This window comes from Ochotona princeps, chromosome 2 (assembly GCF_030435755.1).
Source record: "Ochotona princeps isolate mOchPri1 chromosome 2, mOchPri1.hap1, whole genome shotgun sequence".
NCBI classification, from domain to species: domain Eukaryota; kingdom Metazoa; phylum Chordata; class Mammalia; order Lagomorpha; family Ochotonidae; genus Ochotona; species Ochotona princeps.
The window spans coordinates 97,318,607-97,342,460 of record NC_080833.1 but is presented as its reverse complement, the minus strand read 5'-3'; the positions used below and the strand labels follow the sequence as shown (position 1 = coordinate 97,342,460).

Sequence of the window (23,854 nt, the reverse complement as noted above, 5' to 3'; positions counted from 1 at the left end):
GGCGACCAGCAGGCAGAGCCTGGTGCCAAATGGAACCCAGGCAGGCCCAGGAACAGCTCACCACGTGTACATGGTGGCTGGAGTCGGGATCCGAGCAGGACGCTCCATCCTGGAGCCCACCAGCGGCCTCCCAGCTGCTGGAAGTTTAAATCCCCAGGCCCAAGGTCACACCCCTCCCCAATCCCATTCTCCACCCAGTGAGGGTGGTGGTTGGGCCCCAGACCTACCCAGTCACGGAGACTTCCCGCCTCGGTGTACTTACCCCAAAGGAAGCAGCCCCCGAACCCAGGCAGGCCCAGGGACAGCTCACCTCGTGCACATGGTGGCTGGAGTCAGGATCCGAGTAGAATGCCCCATCCTGGAGCCCACCCATCACACCTTATTTTAAAAGCTACATTGAGACAGCATAAAATTCTAAATATTTTTCAAAATACAGGAATACTTTAGAAAGTTCATAGGAAAGTGGGATTAATGATTATGCCAATTGTCTAAGATAGGTTGATCATTTCATCAATTGACTCATTCATTCATTCATTTGGAAAGCAGAGTTAGAGAAGGAGAAAACAGAGGGAGATACCTTCCATCTACCAGTGCACTTCCCAAATGTCCAACATCAAGAACTCAGAAGCCCTCCCAGGTCTCCTGTGGGTGACAGGGACCCAGACACTTGGATTATCCTCCGCTGCCTTCCCAGGTACATTAGCAGAAAGCCAGATAGGAAATGGAGCAGCTGGGTCTCAAACCAGCACCCATATGGTGGTGGCTTAATCCAGTGTGCCACTGTGATGGCACCCAAATGCACATTTTTTGTGGAGATTTTGAAGTGTCCTCATATTTCTTAACTTGGTCGATGTATGATTACTGGTTCATAAGTGATCACACTTTTATATTTTAGATGGTTATAGAATTGGTGTAAAAATTATGTAGCAGCTTTTGTATTTGAAGGTGCCCATTTCTGCACTAACTAGTTAAATTAGTCACTTTCTTCCTCCTTTTTCCAATATGATAGGTAAAAGTGACATTATTGCTGATTTCATTTTGATGTTTTAAATGGTTGTTTCTTACATCCATAAGTCATTGACATACTCAGAAATTTTCCATCTTTGGTTCACTTCCCAAAATTTCACAACAGAAGGGCTGGGCAAGGCCAAAGTTGAGAGCCCAGAACTTAGCCTTCCCCATGGAAGACAGTAATTCAGGTTCTTGAACAATAACATGCTGCTTTTCTGGGTACGCACTAGCAGTAAGCCGGAATGGAAGCAGAGCCAGAACTTTTTATAGCGGCTGGAGGCATCTCCGTCCAGATCTTAACTGTTGGGCCAGATGTTCTCCCCAACTTTGCTGATTTTTCTATGAGATTATTTCCTTTTATGTCATGGAAATTGTTTAAGTAGGGCTTAATCTAGTTTTTGGGGGGTTACTCAAAAACTTCTTACTTAATGAATTTATCAGTAGATTTTTTTTTTTAAGATTTATCTATTTTGATTGAAAAGGCAAATTTACACAGAGGAAGATAGACAGAGAAAGTTCTTCCATCTGCTGGTTCATTCCCCAAGTGGCCACAGTGGTCAGAGCTGAGCCAGTTTGAAGCCAGGAACCAAGAGCCTCCTTTAAGTCTGCCACATGGATGCGGGGTCCCAAGTCTGCATGTGATGGATTAGTCGGTTGAGTTGTTGTGCTGGCCCAAAACTGTGGGTGTTATTTTGTGTCTGTCTTGAGTCATTTCCCACTCCAGTATGTTTGTTTAGGTGAAATGCAATCCCACTTCTACCTATGGGCTCCTTAGGAGTCTCCATTTTCACTCCCTACATTGGCAATGAGGAGTGCTCCTAAAAGTGAACCCTTGGCTAGTTTTAAGACTTAATTTATTTGAAAGAGTGTCAGGAGAGAGAATGAGAATGAGAATATCATCCATTGCAGGTTTATTCCCCAGATAACTATAGTGGTTAGGGCTATGTTAGGCTGAAGCTAGGAGCCTGGAACTGAGTCCCTCACATAGGTGGCAAGGGCCCACCTACTTGGGCCATGTAGTGTTGCTTTCCAGGTGTATTAACAGGTACTGGATCAAGAAGAGTAACAGGTACAGGACTTAGAACTGAAGCACTGATATGGGATGCTGTTGTCACAGGCAGCGGTTTAATGTGCTATACCACATCGCTAACCCCTGTTTTTATTTTATTGATGATTTTATGTATTTGCAAGGTAAGAATGATGGAGAGACAGAGCATCCTTTTGTTTTATAGCTGTGAAAATCTTAGGAAAATGGATGATGTAATAAATGCCTTTGTTCAGTTTTCTGTCTTGATCCAGAAGTAGGTTTGCAAAAAAAGTATTCTGGGGAGAGGATTGAAATGAGGCAAATATGGGTACAAGTAGACCAATAAGTAAGAAGGATTAGGGGCATCACTGAGAGTTAAGCTGCCACCTGCAACACTGGCATCCCATGTGGGTTTTTTTTTTTTTTTTAAGATTTATTTTATTATTTTTATTACAAAGTCAGATATACTGAGAGGAGGAGAGATAGAGAAGAAGTGGAGCTGCCGGGATTAGAACCAGCGGCCATATGGGATCAAGGCAAGGACCTTAGCCACTAGGCCATGCTGCCAAGCCCCCATGTGGGTTTTGTTTAGAGTCCTGGCTGCTCCAGTTTACCAGCTCCCTGCTAAGTTATCTGGGAAAGCAGCAGCAGATCACCCCAAGTGCTTGGCCCCTATCACCCACATGAGAGACAGTTGGACTTCCATGCTCCTGGCTGAGGCCTGGCCCAGCCCTGTCTATTGCAGTCATTTGAAAGGAACCTCTTTCTCTATGCCTTGCAAATAGAATTATGTAAAATTTGAGGTATTTTTCATATTTAAATAGTATATATATGTATATTAAATATTTTGCTATTCATCACAGTTCTAATGTACAGGTGGGATGTTACATATAGACTGATACTTAATTTTATAATCTGTACAAAATTGCAGTGCCAGATTCTCTAACTTTATTCTGCTGTCTCCAAGATTGAGAACGTTTCAAATTCCATCCCCACCCTTTTTAATATATAATAAGGGGGTTACATGTCAGGTTAAGAACTTTCTTTGGGCTTTAAGGACTTCCTGGAGGAACAAATGTTGTGGCACTGTGAGTTAAGCCACTGCTGGAGATGCCTCTATCCCGTATCAGAGTGGTGGTTCTAGTTCGTAACTTTGCTTCTGGCCCAGCTTCCTGCTAATACCTCCTGAGCGTAGGGCCACTTGCCACCCATCTGAGAGACCTAGGTGGAGTTCCTGGCTCCTGGCTTTTGCCTGGCCAGTACTGACTGCTGGGACATTTGGGGAATGATTCAGTGGATCTTTCCCTTCTCTCTCTACTTTAGGTAGATGAAAATTAGTAATCAACAAATATTTAAAAATAACTTCTTGTTCTTAGCGCTTTAAAGTTGGGTTTGGCATGATACCATTTCTGTCTACAATTCTGTCTAGCAATTCTGGCAGAACTGTGGGTGTTAAAATATAAGGAGGGGGTTAAAAGACAGTACTACTGAAAATAGGGTGTGGTAGCAGAGTTGAGAAAAGGCATAAGTGTCATAGTATGTTAAAGCTATTTTCGTAGTAGAATTCAACAAGATTTAGTGGTTTATAAGAAATTGCCTTGACCAATTGGTATGGTTTAACTCTCATAAATTTTATATCATGTTGGCTTCAGAAAGCCTAAAGAAGCAACAGATAAACTGAGTTTAAGTGATTTGCTGGCTTATTGGTAAATTCTGAGTGGTGACACTAATGAGATTAACTGCTTTAATAAAAATAAATTTATCTTTTTCTCCAGTTGGAAGATGCTGGCTCAAGTAGTTTAGATAATCTACTAAGTAGATACATCTCAGGCAGCCATCTACCCCCACAGCCTACAAGCACCATGAATCCTTCCCCAGGACCCTCTGCTCTATCTCCAGGATCATCAGGTAAAGCAGAGGAATATTGCCTCATTTCTTTAATGCCCTATGAAAAAAGTGTTTCTCAATATCTGTATTAATTGGAGTTCTTCAAAAAAAACAAAGTTTACTGATTTTGACGTTAATAATACCTAAAAAATATTTCATCTCAACATCTAGACTGATACTTTAGCTGAACAGTGGAATACCATATGCTAGCCAAGAAATCATGTTAAAATTAACCATCACAATAACATGTTTTTCCTGATTGTTTTCATTATTTTTGTTCAAGCACTGTTAGTCTGATGCTAACTTACATATATACATACACATGTAAAATACGTATATTCTCTATACTGTTCAGAACTCTCAAGTACCTATCTCCTGTTGTATTCACTTTTTTTCTGTGTTTTTAGATGCATTTTCCTTATTTTATATTTTACAATGCAGGTAGTCAATTGTAGAATTCTTTGGTTTTAACCCAATTATAACATTTTGTAAAATAATGAAAATTAGCACATTCCTAAAATTTGAATAATGATGAGGAATTTTTCAAATTGTAATTTTAAAATGAAAATTTTACTACCAAAATTTGCATGAGGTCACCAAAAATCCCATTTGTTTTATTGACTCTGCTATGTGATTGACTTGAGACTTCTAATGAATGTATGATTAAAGCAACTCCAAACATTGCGACCACTTGGAGAGTGAACTACATGGGGAATGGTGACAGATAGCTTTCACTTGATTTGGGTTGATTGAAAAGTATTGCATTGTAGAAGATGTAGAGGTTATTTTTGTTGTTGTTGTTTGTTTAAGATTTTACTTGAAAGTCAGAGAAAAGGGGAAAGAGAGATCTTCCATCCATCGGTTCACCTTCCAAGTGGCTGCCATGGCTAGAACTGGGTTGGTCCAAAGATGAGAGACAGGAGATTCTTCTAGGTCTCCCCCATGGGTACAGGGGGCAAAGGACTTTGGTCATCCTACACTGCTTTCGCTGGCCATAAGTAGGGAGCTGGATCAGAGGTGGAGCAGCCTGGACACAAAATGGTGTCATTGTGGAGGCCACAGAGGATTAGCCCATTCGAAACCATGCCAGCCCCTGTGGGGGATTCTTTTTTAAGTAATAAATTAATTTGAGAGATGGCAAGAGATCACTCCCATTTGCTGATTTCCACCTCACTCAGGCTGCTGAGTCAGGGCTGCAGCTGGAAGTTAGGAACTTAATCCAGCTCTCTCACCTGTATGTCAGGAACCCAGGTACTTGACCCATTACTGATGCCTCCCAGGATCCCCATTAGCAGGAAGCTGGCTGGAGGACCTGGAGCCAAATATTTAACCCAGATACTCTGATGTTGTCTGTGGGCCTTTTAGCTGATAGGTCTTGAAGGATGAGTATGGGCTCAGCTGAGAGAGAAAACTAGTTAATGGTTATACATGCCATCTGTAGCTCTGTAGCTATCTTTGATTTCCAAGAATTTGTAAGTTGAGTTATAACCTGTACTAAGTAGAATTATGAACAGTCCTACATGGCTTGATTTTCATTTTGATTCATAATTTTTTAGGTTTATCCAATTCTCACACACCTGTGAGACCTCCTAGTACCTCTAGTACTGGCAGTAGAGGCAGGTAAGTATTGTTATTAATGCTTATGTTTCTCTTTTTGTTGAGATAAACCTCAAATATATCTAATAAATGAGTGCCCACATACTTATCACCTACCCCTAAGGTATTTTAGTATGTGTATGCTAAAAACTCAGAAATTCAATAAGTCTTGAAAACGTCTCATGCCAGACATTTTAATCCAGCACTAGTGGCTTCCTACAGTGGTTAACTTAAGAGTCTCAGATCATAAAATGTATTTTTAGTCTTTTAAAAGTTTGATCTTGTCTTTGGACAGTTTTAAAATGTGTTCTTAACACCACATATCTCTTGGCTACATTATGAGGTTCCTTTTTGAGAGAGTAGAAGCGAAGTTTTATTTAAGTAAGAAAAGGAGAAGCTCCAGATGATATGATCTGAGAGGCTGATGGAAAGTGAAGCTCTGTTCTTGTTTTTTAAAGTTTATGTATTTTCTTCACTTTAATATAGTTATTTTACATAGTTTCTGTACAGTCAAACACTCGTGGCCTCTATTGTGTTGTTTTAGCTGTGGTTCATCAGGAAGAACTGCTGAGAAGACAAGTCTTAGTTTCAAATCTGATCAAGTTAAGGTCAAGCAAGAACCTGGGACTGAAGATGAAATATGTAGCTTTTCGGGAACTGTAAAACAAGAGAAGACAGAGGATGGCAGGAGGAGTGCCTGCATGGTGAGCACCATTGTAGTCTCAAAAGGATTTACAAGTCACTTCACGGGCTACTCCACCTCTGAATATGTCAGACTGAATAGTGGTCCTAGGGCCATCTATCTGTCTTTCAAGTTTGGTGCCCCGTGGCAGCAGCCATCTCAGCTTTTTCTAAGAGGCAGCTGTAATCAGAAAAGGCTTAATAATATTATATGCTCATTTGGAATTGTATTGGAATTTCAGGTTTCTGTGAAGGCTTTGTTTGTTTTTGTCTTGATGATAATAATTTATCTTGTTCTTAATTTATTAATCATTCTCAGCATTCTCATTGAATCTCAGGCCACAGAGCATTTTTGGCTGTTAAGGTTGCTGACATAAGTTTATCAGTCAGTTTACTGTGATGAAGACTATGTTTTTGCTTATAGATTATTAACCATTCTAGAGTTCTTTAGATGGAAGATTTTATAAAATTCATACTACATAATGAAGGAAGGTCTTTGTCTTTCTTGTTTAAGCAATTTAGATTTGTGTGTTTTATTCCTGAGGCTCTGTCTGCATATGAGAATTTCATCTCAGTATATTAGCAAATTCAATACAATGTGTTTGTGTATTATATATTTTTATGGGTCTTGTTTTTAACAGGTTTTATTATTCATTTGAGATGCACAGTTAAAGAGAAGGGGGGATCTCCCATCTGTTGGTTTACTCTGCAAATGTCTGGCAGTCTGGGCTCAGTCCAACAGCAGAAGCCTGGAACTTGCTCCTGGCCTCCCACATGAATTTTGGGCCCAAGCACTTGAACAGTCCTCTGCTGTCTTCCCAAGCACATGAGCAGGGAGCTGGATTGGAAGCTATATAGCTAAGAACAAGATTGCATGCACCAGAATGATCCTTGTATTTGAACCTGTCACTCTTGATGTAGAACTGATTTGGAAACCATTGCCTTAAAAGTGTGTGCATAGTGTTATGGGAGATTCTTATTACATTGTCACAATTTTCCTACATCAATAGAATGAAAGGAAGGCAAAAGATTATTATAGAATGTTGTTCAAATGCCATGAGAAAATTCTGTGACAAATGGTATCCTTTAATGAGCCCTCTGTAGAACAAGTATAAACTGAACCTATTTCTTAATCAGTGTGCTTAACAATTTAATTTTCTTGTGCCTAAGTGAACCAGTATAAAAGGACAATCCCTTAAAATCATAAATGAACATATTTAAAATAATGTTATGATTAGTTTTTGTTACTTCATGTCATTCATGTCACTGACAGAATAACTGTCAGGGTATCTATGTGCATATTGACAGAAATTTCAAATAAACAAAATTCTTCAAGAATTTGTACATATTTTGTTTCAGCTGAGCAGCCCTGAGAGTAGTTTGACACCACCTCTTTCAACCAACCTGCATCTAGAGAGTGAGTTGGATGCATTAACAAGCCTGGAAAATCATGTGAAAACTGAACCTACAGATATGAATGAAAGCTGCAAACAGTCAGGGCTCAGCAGCCTTGTTAATGGGAAGTCCCCTGTCAGAAGCCTTATCCATAGGTCAGCAAGGATTGGAGGAGATGGCAATAGCAAAGACGATGACCCAAATGAAGATTGGTGTGCTGTCTGCCAAAATGGAGGGGATCTTTTATGCTGTGAAAAATGTCCAAAGGTCTTTCATCTGACTTGTCATGTTCCAACACTTCTGAGCTTCCCAAGGTACCAGGATAATAACTGATTTTTATTCATTTTTATATCACATTTTCTGTATTTATGCATCAAACTTTGTTGTTGTTGTCTAACTAGAAACAACAGAAAATTGTTGTTCCAGGCACATGTCCTTAATAAATGTGTATCTCTCTAAAACAAAGAACCACTGAATTCTGTGGTATTATAAACTATGAACAGAACAATAAAGTGTCTGAATGTGAATGTAACATTAGTGATAAAGTTAGACATCCTCATCTGGCTTTTAGTTTACATTAAGTGTAAGCAAATTAGATAACATTTTAAGAGGGGGGCAAGGAGATCAGAGTATAGAAAAAGTTAATTTCCAAATCAAGATGAATTTTTCATTTGTTATCAACCATCTTTATATCTTTTAATTGTGATTCCATTCAGTTTGAGGCAGCTGTATGGAGTAATATCCAAAACTGTTTTTTTTTAACATTTTGAAAACTTATAGAAGACATCCTAAAGAAAAAAAAAAGTCCTTTGTAACAGCACCTTCGATGTGTTTCTGGATAGGGGGAGGTGGGTGGGAATCCCCGAGGCCACAGGAAGCATTGAGAACACCTGCCTGAAGCACTCTCAAATTGCTCAGGCTTTTTCTTGGATCAGCTAGTAGGAGTGTCTTTCAGTCATAACTTCAAACAGTTGCTGAATTCGTAATGTAAATAAGGACTTGCGTAAAGAGTTCTAGTTCTTCCAGTTAACAAGTATAAATTTGTAAGAAGTTCTTGAAATAGAGTAAATACTGTATATTTAAGATTGTAGTCACCCTACAGTGTAATAGAACCCCACAGCTTACTACTTACTTAGTATCTGTTAATCAGATTTCCCATTCTCCCTTCCCCTCATTTCATGTTCATGTTCACACACTTTCTTGGCTGATTGGTTTCAGAGAAGACCAAGACCATGACATAATAGAGACATACTTGTTTCTCCCCTTTTCTACTTCAATCCACAATTTTTTTAGTAAAAATAAACTGGTATTCTTTTTTTTTTTTAAAGATTTATTTACTTTATTACAAAGTCAGATATACAGAGAGGAGGAGAGACAGAGAGGAAGATCCTCCGTCCGATGTTTCACTCCCCAAGTGACCGCAACAGCCAGTGCTGCGTTGATCCAGAGCCAGGAGCCAGGAACTTCCTCCAGGTCTCCCACGCGGGTGCAGGTCCCAATGCATTGGGCCATCCTCGACTGCTTTCCCAGGCCACAAGCAGGGAGCTGGATGGGAAGTGGAGCTGCCGGGATTAGAACCGGCGCTCATATGGGATCCCGTGGCGCTCATATGGGATCCCGTGGCGCTCATATGGGATCCCGTGGCGCTCAAGGCGAGGACTTCAGCCGCTATTCTTTTTTAACCAGTATTCTTACATGGACGGAAGCTTCTTCGTTTGTTACTAGTGAGTGAAACTCTGCCCGTTTCCTGTCGTTCCTGAGAAGCAGTGATTTTCACTGACGCTGCCCATTTTGAAAGATTCGGCCTCTTGGATTAGGAAGATCAACAATTGCAGATAAGAAGCATGACTGTTACCTAAATCTTAGGAAGTAGTTATTTTCCACAGTTGTAATCAACGGTCTTTTTCTTTCCTATTGCAGAATCAACACTTTGCTCTTAAAATTAAGACTTTTTTTTTTTAATGTCAGGATTATGCCACTGAGTGCTTTCTTTCAAAGGCAGATTCTTTGGAAGAAATTGTTAACTGTTATGGATTAGTGAATACAACCCTAGATGTTATTTCTGTATGCTTATGAATGTATCTAATTAGTATATATAGAATAAGTAGAAAAATCATTTTAGTATTAAAGTTTGATAAGAATAGTGTAAACAAATTTAAAAGGTAAGAGTATGCATATGCCCATGTGTACAGCTGTGGTTTTGTATGTTCTAGTTTATGACTGGCCATGAAAAAATGATTCATTCATTTCTGGAATATTTAACACATACCTGAAGAAAGTATAAAACACTGGAGAACTCTGTAGCCTATACTGTTTCTATTATTATTAATATTGTCCATGAGGTAGTATTACCAGGGTCTCAGAGAACTGACCTCAAACCCATGGTACAAGTACTGATCATCAACTTTGTCCTATAGTAAGATGCCTTTTTAATGTGAAGGTACAATTTTTATGTTGTGCTATAGAAAATAATTTGTTCATAGATGGCTGAGAAAAAATATAGAAAATTTTATCACACAAATTCACCTTGTGAATATTAAACAAATGTTTAAGTCTTCCTTCCCCCACCCCCCAAAAAAAGAAAATAGAAACTAAAGAAAACAAACTAGAGACTTTCATATAATGAACTAGCTTCTCTAAAGCAGGCTTTGTTTTAATTATGTGAACTAATTGCATATTTATCTCCCTGTTTAGTGGGGACTGGATATGTACATTTTGCAGAGATATTGGGAAGCCAGAAGTCGAGTATGATTGTGATAATTTGCAGCATAGTAAGAAGGGGAAAACTGCCCAGGGTTTAAGCCCTGTGGACCAAAGGGTAAGTATCAGATGGTTGGTTAATTAGTTCTGTAGTTGTTTCCTCCCCATCCACTGTGTAGCATATATGTGATAAAATGTATTTTAATCTGATTATTCATTATTCAGTGGTGTTTTTTGTTTGTTTGTTTGTTTGTTTTGGAGAGTGGGAGAGGGTTTTTTTTTTTTTTTATTGCAAAGTCAGATCTACTGAGAGGAGAGACAGAACGATCTAACAAAATGTTTGAGAAGCAGAGAGAGATAGCTTCCATCTGCTGATTCACGCAGATAACCACAACTGCTGGGGCTGGCCGTCCAAAGCCAGAACCCAGGAAGCTGGTTTAGGATCTCCCATCTAAGTAACAGAAACTGGATAGCTGGAGCCATTACTGCTGTCCCCCACGGTCTGCATTAGTAGGAAGTTGCAGCCTGAAGCTAGACACTAATTGGACACAGTTTGTTGGATTCGGGGTGGAAGTGTATTATTGCTTTAGAAACACCACCATTTCTTTTTACTGCTTCAGCTACCTTACTGGAACATTTAAAAAAATAAAATCAAGTATGGCTATAGTACTACTGTCTTACTTCCCCCCTCTCATAGCTGCCCTAGATTGCCATCATAATTTCTGAACTGGATTATTATAATCTCTTCCTTCATTTCCTTGTTTTTGTTTTTTTTTTTTAGTAATCTGTCACTTACTTGCTTAACTTCTTCAAATAGCTTCCCATCACAATTTATAATGAAATCTGAGCCCAGCATTGAGGTGCAAGGGGTTAAGCCACCACTCTGACATTCCATACTGGAGTGCCACTGAAGTGCCAGCTGCTCTGCCTCCAGTCTACTTCCCTGCTGAGAGCTAATCACCTGGAAAAGCAGTGGAATGTGGCTCACTGGTCGTGCCCCTCGCTGCCGCATGGTGTTCTGAGCTTCTGACTAATTCCCAACTGGGGAATAAATTGGGAAATGAAAAACTAATTGATCTCTCCTCCTCCCTTGTACTTTTTAAATAAATAATACATAAAGCCTTTTTTAGACTGAAGTCTAAAATCCTCTCCTCATTTTACTTAGATTTCTGCTAATCTGATCCTTAGTCTGGTTTTCAAAGGCAAAATTTTCTTCCACATAGTTTTGTGATCATTACTTAGATTTAGCTCAAATCTGATATATGTGTTTAAAGGAGTCTTCCAGTATCTGTGAAGTGAGAATGTGTATTTAGGTTATGTAAACTTAAACTGGAAGAAACTCTAATAAATAGAAAACTGTAACGTTAAAAATCTGGAATTGGATTCAGAAGATAGTTTTTAATGTTTTTGAACTTGAGTGTAGTCATTTGAAGAAAAGATTAATAACGTTTGTCTTGTTTTTTTGGGAGAATTACAGTGTTTTAATTCTTGAAGATGCTTTCATTTGAAAGAGTGATGGAGAAGGGGAAAAAGTTGAGAGAGAAATCTTCCATTCTCTGGTTCACTCACCAAATAGGTGCAGTGGCAAGGGGTGGGCCAGGTTGAAGCCAGGAGCCTGGGCTCCATCTTAGTCTTCCACAGGGGTGACTGGGGCCCGGGGACTTGTCATCTGATGAGTGCTCAGCTATGAGATGCTGGCCGCATATGCAGCAGCTTAACCTGATGAACCACACCTGCCCCCAATGATTATTTATTGCCAGGGAATCTATTTTTTCACAAAGCACTGTATACTGCTTTGCGAACTTTCTTCTGTTTTTGTAACCAAGACATAATAATAGATAAATTACCTTGGCCATCATTTTAAAATAAAGGTTTTCATGCTTGTTTAAAATAGAAATAAGATAGTGTGAAACTAAATGGGAAAGAAGGTGATTTTTCTGTATGTGTTAATTTGGATAGCTAAGAAGTAGGAGGCTTATGTCCAATTAGTTTTAATATCCTATAGTAAGTACTAAGGTCCTCATTCTCAATAATATCTTATTGGGGAGAAGATATTTCATGTTTTTCTTTTCTGTTTTATTTGGGGCCAGAAATGTGAACGTCTTCTGCTTTACCTCTACTGCCATGAATTAAGTATTGAGTTTCAGGAGCCTGTTCCTGTTTCGGTGAGTTGTCTATGTTCATACTCCCTCACTGATGAACCAGTCTCCTATGATACTTAAGAGTGTGGGCTCTAGCCTTAAGAGTATTTGTGTAAACCCCTTTTTTTCCCCTTAATATTTGATGTTGTTTACATAGTTGACAAGGATGCATACCCAGGAGGACCACTGAATGTAGTTGGGAGGGTCAAGGTATGGGGGAGGCTTAGTAGGACAAATGCTTCCACTTTGCCTTTTCTTCCCTTTTCTCCCGTAAGGGGGAGGGGACTAAAGCAGAGGAGGGACCCACTCCCAGCTGACAAACTACATCAGTACCCAGGGAAGGGAATGTCCTCTTGATATCCTAGAAGCCCTAATGTGGAGAAGAATGTTCCATGAGTTGAATGGTTTGATAATGCCGAGATGAGGTTGGTTTTGCTGCTCCAGGGTTGAGAAAATCTTTTCAAGGTCTGTTGGTTGACAGAGTCCACCCCACATCCATGCTTCAAGACACTTGCTGCCAAATCTCATGCAGGAGGGTTATCCAACCCATTCTGAGCTCCATCTTCTGGCATGGCAGTTGATGTCCTCTACATGCTCAAATGAGCTGGCCATCATGTACCCTTTATGCATCTTGTTCGCTGCATGACCATTAGCAGTTAAGATGGCACAATCACAAGACATACATGCCAAGACTGGACCACAATTTTATTAAACTGATAAGAACAGATACTACACTTGATCTTAGCCAAAAGGCTGAAAAGCAATGGACCACAAATTTAATGATCCTCCTTGTGGCTGGAGTTTGAGTCCAATGTTCCAGTTCAGGAGTCCCCTAGGAAAACTTCACCTATGGTGATCCCAGACTTGACTTTTGCATGTGGCACCATTGCAGGTACAGGGTCTGGTTCAATTCATCACCCGTATTAGCCTACATACACGTTGGTGATTGTGTTGCCTAAGAGATCCATCCCCGGCCCCACATCATATGCAAATCAAAATGTGCCCCAGCCCAGTGTTCCATCAACCTGGTGTTTGCACACACTTGCAGGAACTGCAGCATAATAGGGACCCACCAGGCCAACTCCCAAGCCTGGTTCCTGCGCATTCCAGTATGTGCAGCAGACTAGTCTGATCAGTGCCGCATCCCAAGTCAGACTCTTATATACACCTATGGTGTTGCAGCTTAGCTCCCAGCCCACACGAATGCCGGTGGGTGCTGCTGCCTTGTCCATCTTGGCCCGTTTCCAGCCCTTTCTTTCATGCTCACCAGTGGGAGTTACAACACAGCAGAAGAGTACCCACAGTCACCCTAACCCTCCTAGGTCCAGTCCCTGTCCTGGGTCTTGCCCTTTCCGGGGAGTACTGTGATCCAGTCTGACATGACTTGTACCCTGCACCATTCTTTGCTGGCACATGCTGCAGCAAAGCCCAGCCAGTTGACACTTATCCTGACCTTTGTATGTACTAATGGATGCTGTGGTCTGGCCTAGCCCGGTCTTCTCCCAAACCCAGCTCACATGTAGGATGTCAGTTATTTCAACCCTGCCTATCCTGTTCTGTCCCCAATCCCAACTCTCACGCTCACCAGTGGGAGCAGTGGTCCAGCAAGGGAGTACCTGCAGCCCCTCCCCCAGGCTCAATCCCAGATTGGGATCTTGCATGTCTTAGTGGGTGCTGTGACCCAGTCTGGCATGCCCTGACTTGCCTTGGAATTCACCAGCAGTATAGCAGCCTGGTCCCTCCCAGCCATCCCCCATTCCCAGCACTGATGTGAACTGACCCATGTTCCGTCCCAACCCAGCCTGGCCTGCACCCCTTCCTGACTCTAGCACCTGCCAGTGGGTGTTGCAGACTGGCCTAACCCAGACTGCCCACACCTGACCCATATGTATGCACAGATATTGTAGCCTGACCTGGCCTGGCCTGGCCTGGACTACCCCCAGCCTTGGTTGAGACTGCATTTTAACAGGAGCTTACCAGCTGGGGCTGCATCTTAACAGGAGTTCCTCAACCTCCCCTATCAGACTAACTCACAGTCACAGATCTCACATACACTGGTGGATGTAGGCTCAACCTGACTTGGCCCACCTCCAGTCCCAACTTTACCAGCATGATTACTATGGCCTTGCCAGACCAGCCTACATCTGTTCTGATTCTCACTGGTGGGTGCTACAGCCCAGCCCCGCCTGGTCCCTGCCCAGATCTGGCTTATGTGGATCATCACGTGCTGTGAACTATGCAGAACAGCTAGCTTACCCAATACCCACTCTGGCTATTATAAGTGCCTGCAGTTGCTGAAGCCTAGCCCCATCTAACACATCCCTGACTCAGCCCACAAACATGCTGAGGGATATTGCAGCCATGTTCAGCCCAGTCAGCCCCCCGCTCACAGCTCTTATGCTCACCAGTGGGAACTGCAGTCCAGTAGAAGTGTCCTCTTAGCTGCCCTGCCAGGCCCACTCCCAGCCACAGAAACTACATATGCCAGTAGTTGCTCCAACCCAGCCTGGCATGGCCTACCCCCATCTTAGCCCTTGTCATTGGGTGCTGCAGTTGGGTCTGGCCCAGCCCAGCCCAGCTCGTCCCCAGTCTCAACTCTAACTGGTGGGTACTACAGCCTAGCCCTGCCTAGCCTGCTCCCATCCCTGGCTTTCACATAAGCTGGTGAATGTGATAGCCTAGTCTGATATGAGCCTAAATCCCATCCTGGTTCATGTGCATGCCAGTGCACTACAGATTGGCCCAGCCTTGCCCAGTGAACCCCCCAAGCTAGCCCCCACATCTGCTAACATTTGGAGAAACATTACCTGGTCTGGCCTACACCTAGCCCTGACTCTTGTGCTTACCAGTGGAAATGACAGCCCAGTAGGGGAGTTCCTCAAGTTCCCCCACCAGACCCATCCCAGACCAGGGTCTAATGAGTGCCAGCGGGTGCAATGCCCATACCTGGCATAGTCCACCCTCTAGTCTCAGTGTATATGTATATGCTAGTGGATGTCATGGTCTGGTCTGCTCCACGCCCAATTCTTGGGTGCACCCGTGTGTGCTGCAGCGTGGACCAGCCCAGCCAGGTCCCAACACCAGTTCCCATAAGTGTTGATAAGTTCTGTGGTCATGCCTAGCTCAGCTCATCCCCTCCCCCAACCGTGAGCAAACCAGCTGGTATGACAGTCCCACAGAGGGAAGCCCACAAATCCCCACAGAATCTGCTCCCAGACCCGGTTCTCTTGTGAGCTGGTGTCATGGCCTCACCTAGAGTGATCCACCCTGAACCCTAACACTCACTGGGGGTTACTGTGGTTAAGCCCTGCTAGGCATACTCCCCAGCCCTAGCTTTCCTGTACACTACAGGCAGTGTTCAATGCTAATTAGCCCAGCTCAGGTCTCCCATATGGACGGGTGCATTGGTCTGACCCAGAAGTGTTGTGCACTCTCCCCTCCAAACCACCCAGTCTCAGCTCCCTCATTTACCTGCAAGTGTAGTAGTCTCGTTGGTGATAGTCCCCCAGAAGTCATTTCTCTCTTGTAACATTCTTCCTCAGCAGTTCTCTCTCCCACACATCTCCAGACCCACTTTCCTGAGCAGTCCACAGTCCCTCACGCCTGCGAGTGTGCCGGTGCCCAAACCTGGTCTTCCGGCAATATGACATTCAGCCTAGGACCTTGCCTGGAGCCCACGCATACTTACATGTGGGTCCCCATACCCCATTTGCCAGAGTGCCGGGGTTTGCCCCCCACATGCCTTTGAAAAACAAAAAGTAGAATAGGCAACTATGTTGGTACACTAGTATGATTAACACAGATTTGACATTAACCAGGCCCAGGATGACCGCCAGCCATTAGTTGCTTTTCTCCCGGCAGTGTGACACTTGCCTAGGTCCAGTGCAACCTAGGCCATTGCCTACAGCTGGACTTTGTGTAAGCTCTTAAACTCCCTAAGATCCTAGTTTTGTTACACATAATATAGTACTTGATAACATACTAGGCACTTTTTAATTATCCATTTATAAAATTATCACCTGTTTTAAGTGATTTTGTTCTGATAAGAACACAATTTAGTTTCTCTGACCTAATTTACTGTTAGAGAAAGTAGTTAGTAATGGAAACCGAAGTCAGAAATTCTGCCATTAATCAACGTACAACTGGGGATATCATATACTTTTTTGCCTTTACTGTTTATCTACACAATAAGAATATTCGATTAGGTTATCTCTAACATTGTAGTGTGTGCCTCCAGGACCTGTATATTGGAGAAAAAGAATTTCTTTGTAAGTATCAATTTGGATCAAAACATACAATTGAATCTTTCTTGTTGGATCTGTCATCATAATGCTGTAACAAAAAATCAATATTGAGAGCAGGCAGTTAGGACATTTGCAGATAAAGACTCTAAAATATTGTAATATGAAAAGAAACTATACTGTTTTAATAATATAGGGTAAATTGGTGGCGGGGAGCAATTTTGAGAAGTGGGAGGGGAAATCAGAGCCTATGGAACTGTATCACAAATTAATTTTTTTAAAGTAGAGATCGGGCCCGGCGGCATGGCCTAGCGGCTAAAGTCCTCGCCTTGAGCGCCCCGGGATCCCATATGGGCGCCGGTTCTAATCCCGGCAGCTCCACTTCCCATCCAGCTCCCTGCTTGTGGCCTGGGAAAGCAGTCGAGGACAGCCCAATGCCTTGGGACCCTGCACCCGCGTGGGAGATCCGGAAGAGGTTCCAGGTTCCCGGCATCGGATTGGCGCGCATCGGCCCGTTGCGGCTCACTTGGGGAGTGAATCATCGGATGGAAGATCTTCCTTTCTGTCTCTCCTCTCTGTATATCTGGCTGTAATAAAATGAATAAATCTTAAAAAAAAAAAAAAAGGTAGAGATCATAGTGTCTAAAAGTTGAGTTACCAGTATGATACTCGTGTTTTATTTGCTAGCTTTGAGTCATTATGTAAGATATACAAGTAGTACTCATGGTATTCTATAAAGATTCTTTTCTGTATTAATTGAAAGGCATAATGAGAGAGAGGGAGAAAAAAATGAATCTTCCATCACTTCCCAAATGACTAGGCTGGACCTGGCCAGGCTGAAGCCAGGCAGGTCTCCCATGTTGATTCAGGGGTTCAGGTACCTCGACCATTGTTGGATGCTTTCCCAGGCACTTTGCAGGACTTGAAGCAGCGCCCATATGGGGTAGATGCTAGTGCTGCAGGCCAAGTCTTAACTCACTGCGCCACAGTTCTGGTCCCTTTATCCCCAGGATCACAGATTTCACCATAGAAATGACTTTCAGCTGCTCTCTCTATGACAACTATTTAAATAACTTTTCTGTGTTCCATTATATCTGAGAGAAATTAACTACTGATTAGTTATGCTTGGTGATTACTTTATTTACAAATATTATTATAGATAGGATTTTGGGGAACTTGCATCAATCATGGAGACTAGCATTTATTCCATGTGAGATTTGGTTATCAGTTTATGATTGAGGCAGAAGATAATACACACAATATACCTTGGATTTGCAAATAACTGACTCAGTAATCAGTGCTTCTTTTAGTATGCTGTGCATTTTCAAACTAAATAACTCAGCATTTTAAGGATAATTCCTAATTCTTTTTGTTTGTTTATTTTAGATACCCAATTACTATAAAATTATAAAGAAACCAATGGACTTATCCACAGTGAAAAAGAAGCTTCAGAAAAAACATTCCCAACACTACCAAATCCCAGATGACTTTGTGGCTGATGTCCGATTGATCTTCAAGAACTGTGAAAGGTTTAATGAAGTATGTTAACTTCCAACCTATAGAGTCTTGCTTTACTAATTTTTGTTTGATTTTGATCTTCCTGCTAAAAGTTTTCTAATTGGTTTTAAAAAAATGTTCCTGCTTTAGTTCTATTAAAAATGGGATTTGTTTGTATTCACAGCTCCAGAAAAGAAAATTTATTATGTGTAATTGTAATATATACTTTAAAGTATTATAAATTAAGAATATTATTGAATATCCCTTCTTAGTAATTTGAGAGTTGGGTTAAGTATGGAAAATAATCAATAGCTAAGGATATTTTGTAAGCTGTGATTATCAAGAACCCACATTTTGAATGCATTTAGGAAAGATATCTGTACCAATGTCTGGATTTTATTATTGACTCCATAAATGTAGAACCTTAAAATCACAAACTAATCTCAGGTTGCTCATTAGGATAGAGCCCAGAATATATAATGCTGAGTTTTCAGTTTGCAGCAATGTGGCTTTCATTTACTTTGATCATATAATTTTTTGAGAGTAATTGATGAGCTGTCCACACCTTGAAAAGAAACATGATATACACTTCTTTCAAGGAGATTACTTTGTGCTTTATTGTGGATAAAGTTAAGTCTTTGTTATTATGGAAGCATGCATTATAGAAGGGAATGGAGTTGAGTGTGAGAATCCATAAAGATTTTTGAGTGATTACGTACAAACTCTTTTTAGCTGATGAAATTTAGATGCTTTATGTCTCTTGCCAAAATAAATTGCTTTGAATCCTCTCGTGTTTACCGATAGTGATTCTGGAAGCATTAGATGGCTTTTAAAAGTTAAAAGCAAAGTAATCTTTGTAACGTGAAAATTCTGATCACCTATACAGCAGTAATATAATATACTATATTGTAAATTAGTAAAATTTTGCTAATTTGATGTTAAATTATAAAATACGATTTCCAGTTTTCCCTTGTTTTTTTTTAATGCAGTTAGATGTTTTCAAATAAGTATGCTTTAGTAAATTGACGAAAGAATCCACTCTACCTGTTTTAGTAATGGTCCAATAATTTATGATTAACATATTACAATAAAGATTAAATTCGGATTAAGTTGCTTACTGAAAGTTTAACAGCTTTGTAAAGCCACATTTCTTTCTATTGTTGGTTTCACAGATACTTTTCTCTTGGATAGATTGAGTTTTCAGAGCAGTTCCTGTTCAGGTTGGTCTTACCTGTTTGCAATGAGAGTTACTCAGGTTTCACAGTATCTTTAATAGCAGTTTTGTAAAGAGAGTGCTTCCATGTTCTACAGAAGAACTTTAAAATCACTTAATCTGGTTATAGCAATTTGTTTTCCCTAGTATGGCTGACTTTCGTCACCAATCCTATGCAGTCTCATAACTTTAGAAAGGATTATAATTTCCCTTTTTTGTTTTTGACTCTGGTATCCTTTTTAGATGATGAAAGTTGTTCAAGTTTATGCAGACACACAAGAGATTAATTTGAAGGTAAGCTTTTCAGACCATGCAAACTTGGTGAAGGAATATGCATTACCAATAGGTGAATATTCCTGTGTTTTGCTTGCAGGCTGATTCAGAAGTAGCTCAGGCAGGTAAAGCAGTTGCATTGTACTTTGAAGATAAACTGACAGAGATCTACTCAGACAGGACCTTCGCACCTTTGCCAGAGTTTGAGCAGGAAGAGGATGATGGTGAGGTAACTGAGGACTCTGATGAAGACTTTATACAGCCCCGCAGAAAACGCCTAAAGTCAGATGAAAGGCCAGTACACATAAAGTAAAATGACGTGGACTTGAATCAATTGCTTAAAAAAAAGAAAGAAACCAGAAAACTTTACATGTTGCTGGAATATCCTGCCTGTAGTGGGCCCCACCTTGAAGAAGCTGATAGCTTTCACACAGTATTAGATTGAAATGATGGACAGAAAACATTTCTTGTCAAGAAAGGGGGAGAGAACTTTATTTGCAACTTTAAAATAAAAGCAAAACTGAAACGATACGAGGATTTCTGTTACTAATAAAGATAATTCTCTGGTGTGAGAAATGACAGATGTTAATTATGTGATATTGATTGGTGCAGGATACTGGATGTACAAGTAAGTACTTGAGACTTCTGTTGTTTGATAAATTGTGTCTTGGGACTAGAGTGCACACTTAACTAAAACAGCTTTTATGCCCTGCCCCTGCCCTTTACACACATGAATACTGGGTTGTTTTCTAAGTAAAAGTCATAAGTAGTTCAGATCCCACCTTAATCTCAGTGCAGATGTGCACTAAATCATACCGTTATATTTTTTTTCCTCACTTTGATACTGTTTGGCCTTAGTTTTTTTAATTGACTTTAAAAACTCAACAGTACCTTGTGTATAAGAAACATGACCATTGAGCATCGTTTAATCAAATTCAATGGTCTAGTAAAATTAAAATGATAATTTTTTGTAGTGGTTCATATAGAATTATAATAGTTTTCAGACAACGCTTTCACAAAATTGCACTTCCCAATCAGGTCATCTGATCATACAGTTATTCCCATGAAAAGGCAGAATGTTTGTTTCAAAAATAATCTGGTTTTCTGTACATTTAAATTTGATTGAGAAGGTGACAGCTGGCTCTTACCCAGTTGTCTTGTCTTCCTTCATATCAGTTTTCTGATAGACCACTATTGGCAAACAGTAATCTGTCAACTACCAAATGTGTAAAATTTTCTGTATCTCACTTTGTCTTATTTGTAAATAGGGAACTAAAACTTCTGGCAGATCAGCAACATTTGCTGAGCCTGTTTTTTAAGCTAATGTGTATTCTTACTAATGTTCCTATCAAGAATGGATTTGTAATATATGCTGTCTATTTCTAATGTTCACATTCATATTTTGAGGTTCTATCTTATTTTAATAGAGAACAGACTTCTCAAAAAATCTTCAGAAGCAGCTTATTATTGAAATATCAAAATATTAAGATAAACCCGGTGGGGTTAGATTACTCATCTGTCCACCAAGTGGGACATTTGCATGGACTGGGGCTTAAAGGACTTAGAAGAGGCCTGCAAGTGAATTCTGAAAATGAGCCAATCCCCACTTGAATGGTTACTGGAGTAAACCCACCTTTACTACCCTGGCTACAGCACCTGAGGCAGATAAACCAACTTGGCTCTGGTTCATTTTCTTCTCTTCGTTTATATGTTCAAATTCAAAATGTGTGCTCTAGACTGTGTACAGGCATTTTTGTTGTTGCTGGAAAAAAACAAAATGTTAGTCCTACTTTTGTATGGACACATTAGAATATAAAGTGACCAAAATAGAATTTGCCATTATTTTTCAGATGTCAGCAGATTTGTGGCAAATTAATTTGCCTTTTTAAAAAAAGTCAGCTTGGGCAATTCAGACAGTAGACTACTCAGAAAATTATGTGACCTAATTGTCTAAAAGGTAAATATTTTTAGTGCATATTGGATCAAATAAAGTACTCTAAAGAATTATTACACAGATTCTTTGGATAGTTTTTCTTTTGTTAGTAAATGGTGTGAGTAAGCAGGAATATGACTCTAGGCCTTCTAATGGTGTATTTAAACAGCATCAATTTTGTTACTGCTCTCCACTTACTCTATATCTACTACCTTAGCTTCTGTTTATTTTATAAGTTAAACCTAAAATCAATATACCAAACTGTTTTTATTACTTTACTCAAATATTAAATCTTCAAGAAGAGTTTTTTATAAGAGGAAGGCATCACTTAAAGATTATTTTATTGATACCTACTTTCCACAGTGTCTAAAATTTTAATTTGTAAGTAGACACATATGTAAGGCCACATTTTTTAAAGCATGGAGTACTTTCTGTCATGGCTTTGAGCTCTAGTATTGTGTTACTCTGCAAATGAATCCTTTTTAAAAACTCTTTATAAGTCATAAGTAGATTCTTCCAACTTGGAGGAGAAACACAGTCAAGTAAATAAATATTTGAGGCCTTACCAGATAATGTGTTCCCTTAACAACTTTGTTAGGTGGAGTTCTTGGGTTTTGTTTCTTTTAAGTTATGCTGGTTAAATTAATTTAAAAATTATTTTATTGTCAGCATTTACTTGGCTCCATTTCTGAAACAAGGTATTTTACACTGCTGAGGAATTTTAAGTGAAGGGGTTTATTTTTGTTAAAGATTTTTTTTTCTTGCACACTGATCATTGTGTTTTTTAAGCTATTTATTTGGCTGTAACATAACTGATTACAACTATAAAAATTAAATTGATACTTAAATATGTGTTTTCCTATTAATTGATGTTTTAAGAAAACAAATGTTGAATGTCTGTCAATCTCTGAAGGCAGTTTGTTTTAAAATTCTCTCATTTTCTTGAATGTGTTGTTGTTCACTAGGTGAAGGAACTGCTTTGCAGAGTAAAAGTTCATGCTAGATATGGAGACACCACACCTTTATTGCAGAAATGAGAAGGTGTGGAATCCAGTGTGGACATTCATTCTTTTTATAATCAAGATGGTACTTAAGACTTCTCACAAAAGGGAAGCTTAGATAATTTTAAGTCAGTTGTTTATTGATCTTGTTGCACCCCCCCCCCTTTTTTGTTAATCCAAAGAGATAATGCAAAGTGTGCAAATTACAGATGTATCAATAACCTCAGCAGGCATTCTATCATGTAATTATTAGTGATCAATGTTAATGAAAAGATTGAGGACTTGCAGCTCTGCCCTTGGATTGTGGCCCTATCATATGTTGTTAAGGGGCCTCTTTCTGAAAGGGAGAAGTTTGTAGTCCCCTCTCCAGTGGCCTTTACATCCTGTACCCATCCCTATTACATACAGAACATGAGGTGTAAAAATCTTAATTTCTTATGAGCACTATTTATTTGCATACTCTGCACTGGATCTGTGAGTAGTTTTATAAAAATCTGCCCACCTCACTCTCTTAATTACAACAATCAGGTTCTTAATTCATCCCATGAATTTTAAGTGTATATACTACATTATCTGCTGAAGATGATTCATAACTTTTAAAGGCATATTAAAGTTTGATCTTATACCAGACTGGATGTTTCCTTTAATTTTTTTTCTCATGGTTATCTCCTCCTTGATAAAGCAATAACACTGCTTTAAGTCTGTTGCCTAATAGCATGTCATAATCCTCTCCTGGATGGTGATTTTATAGGAAAGTTTGTATGCATATCACCTAGTCTCTTTTAAAAATTAAGAAATTTAAATGTATGCTGAGGTAATGACAATATATGTGGCATTTTATTTTAAAAATTGGGGAAAGTTGAATATTTTTTTAAAAGTAGGTGTTTGAGTAAAAAAAAATTGAAGGTACTTTTTTAACAAAAAAAATTTATATGCCACAGTTTATGTAAACATTTCAGATTTCAACATGTACACTTGGATATAATGATTTCTTCTATTGTCAAAATGTGTGTCGTGGTCAAAATGCATTTCTTCCATCTTAGTTTCTTATGTTTGCCTATGTGGTCCTTTATATATATATATATTTTTATGGTATCTGCAGAACGAAATTATCTTCAAAAATAAGTTAATTTAAATATTTTTTGCCATGTCAAATACAGAATGTAAAAATTAAGTTTAGCCCTTTTCTAGCAGGTGATATTTAAAATTGGAAATGCTCTTCTTTTAAAATGACCAAATTTATATGTGGGAAGGCACC

The 23,854-nt window shown here is 39.8% G+C and overlaps 1 protein-coding gene and 1 pseudogene across 2 annotated transcripts in view; one reads left to right on the top strand and one right to left on the bottom strand.

The window, feature by feature from the left end:
• Positions 1-22,597, top strand: part of TRIM33 (tripartite motif containing 33) — a 118,367-nt gene extending 95,770 nt beyond the window's left edge. The window contains exons 12-20 of one of the 2 annotated variants that reach the window (XM_004581897.4): positions 3,814-3,946; positions 5,482-5,545; positions 6,066-6,225; positions 7,562-7,911; positions 10,292-10,415; positions 12,388-12,462; positions 18,066-18,218; positions 19,633-19,683; positions 19,763-22,597. In XM_004581897.4, coding sequence (XP_004581954.1) covers positions 3,814-3,946; positions 5,482-5,545; positions 6,066-6,225; positions 7,562-7,911; positions 10,292-10,415; positions 12,388-12,462; positions 18,066-18,218; positions 19,633-19,683; positions 19,763-19,975 — 1,323 coding nt within the window. In that variant the 3' untranslated portion in view covers positions 19,976-22,597. The remainder of the gene's footprint in view (positions 1-3,813; positions 3,947-5,481; positions 5,546-6,065; positions 6,226-7,561; positions 7,912-10,291; positions 10,416-12,387; positions 12,463-18,065; positions 18,219-19,632; positions 19,684-19,762) is intronic. The other variant, XM_004581898.4, reaches the window with a different exon arrangement.
• LOC118758606 (U2 spliceosomal RNA) lies at positions 13,038-13,203 on the bottom strand (annotated as a pseudogene).
• Positions 22,598-23,854: the final 1,257 nt, after the last annotated feature.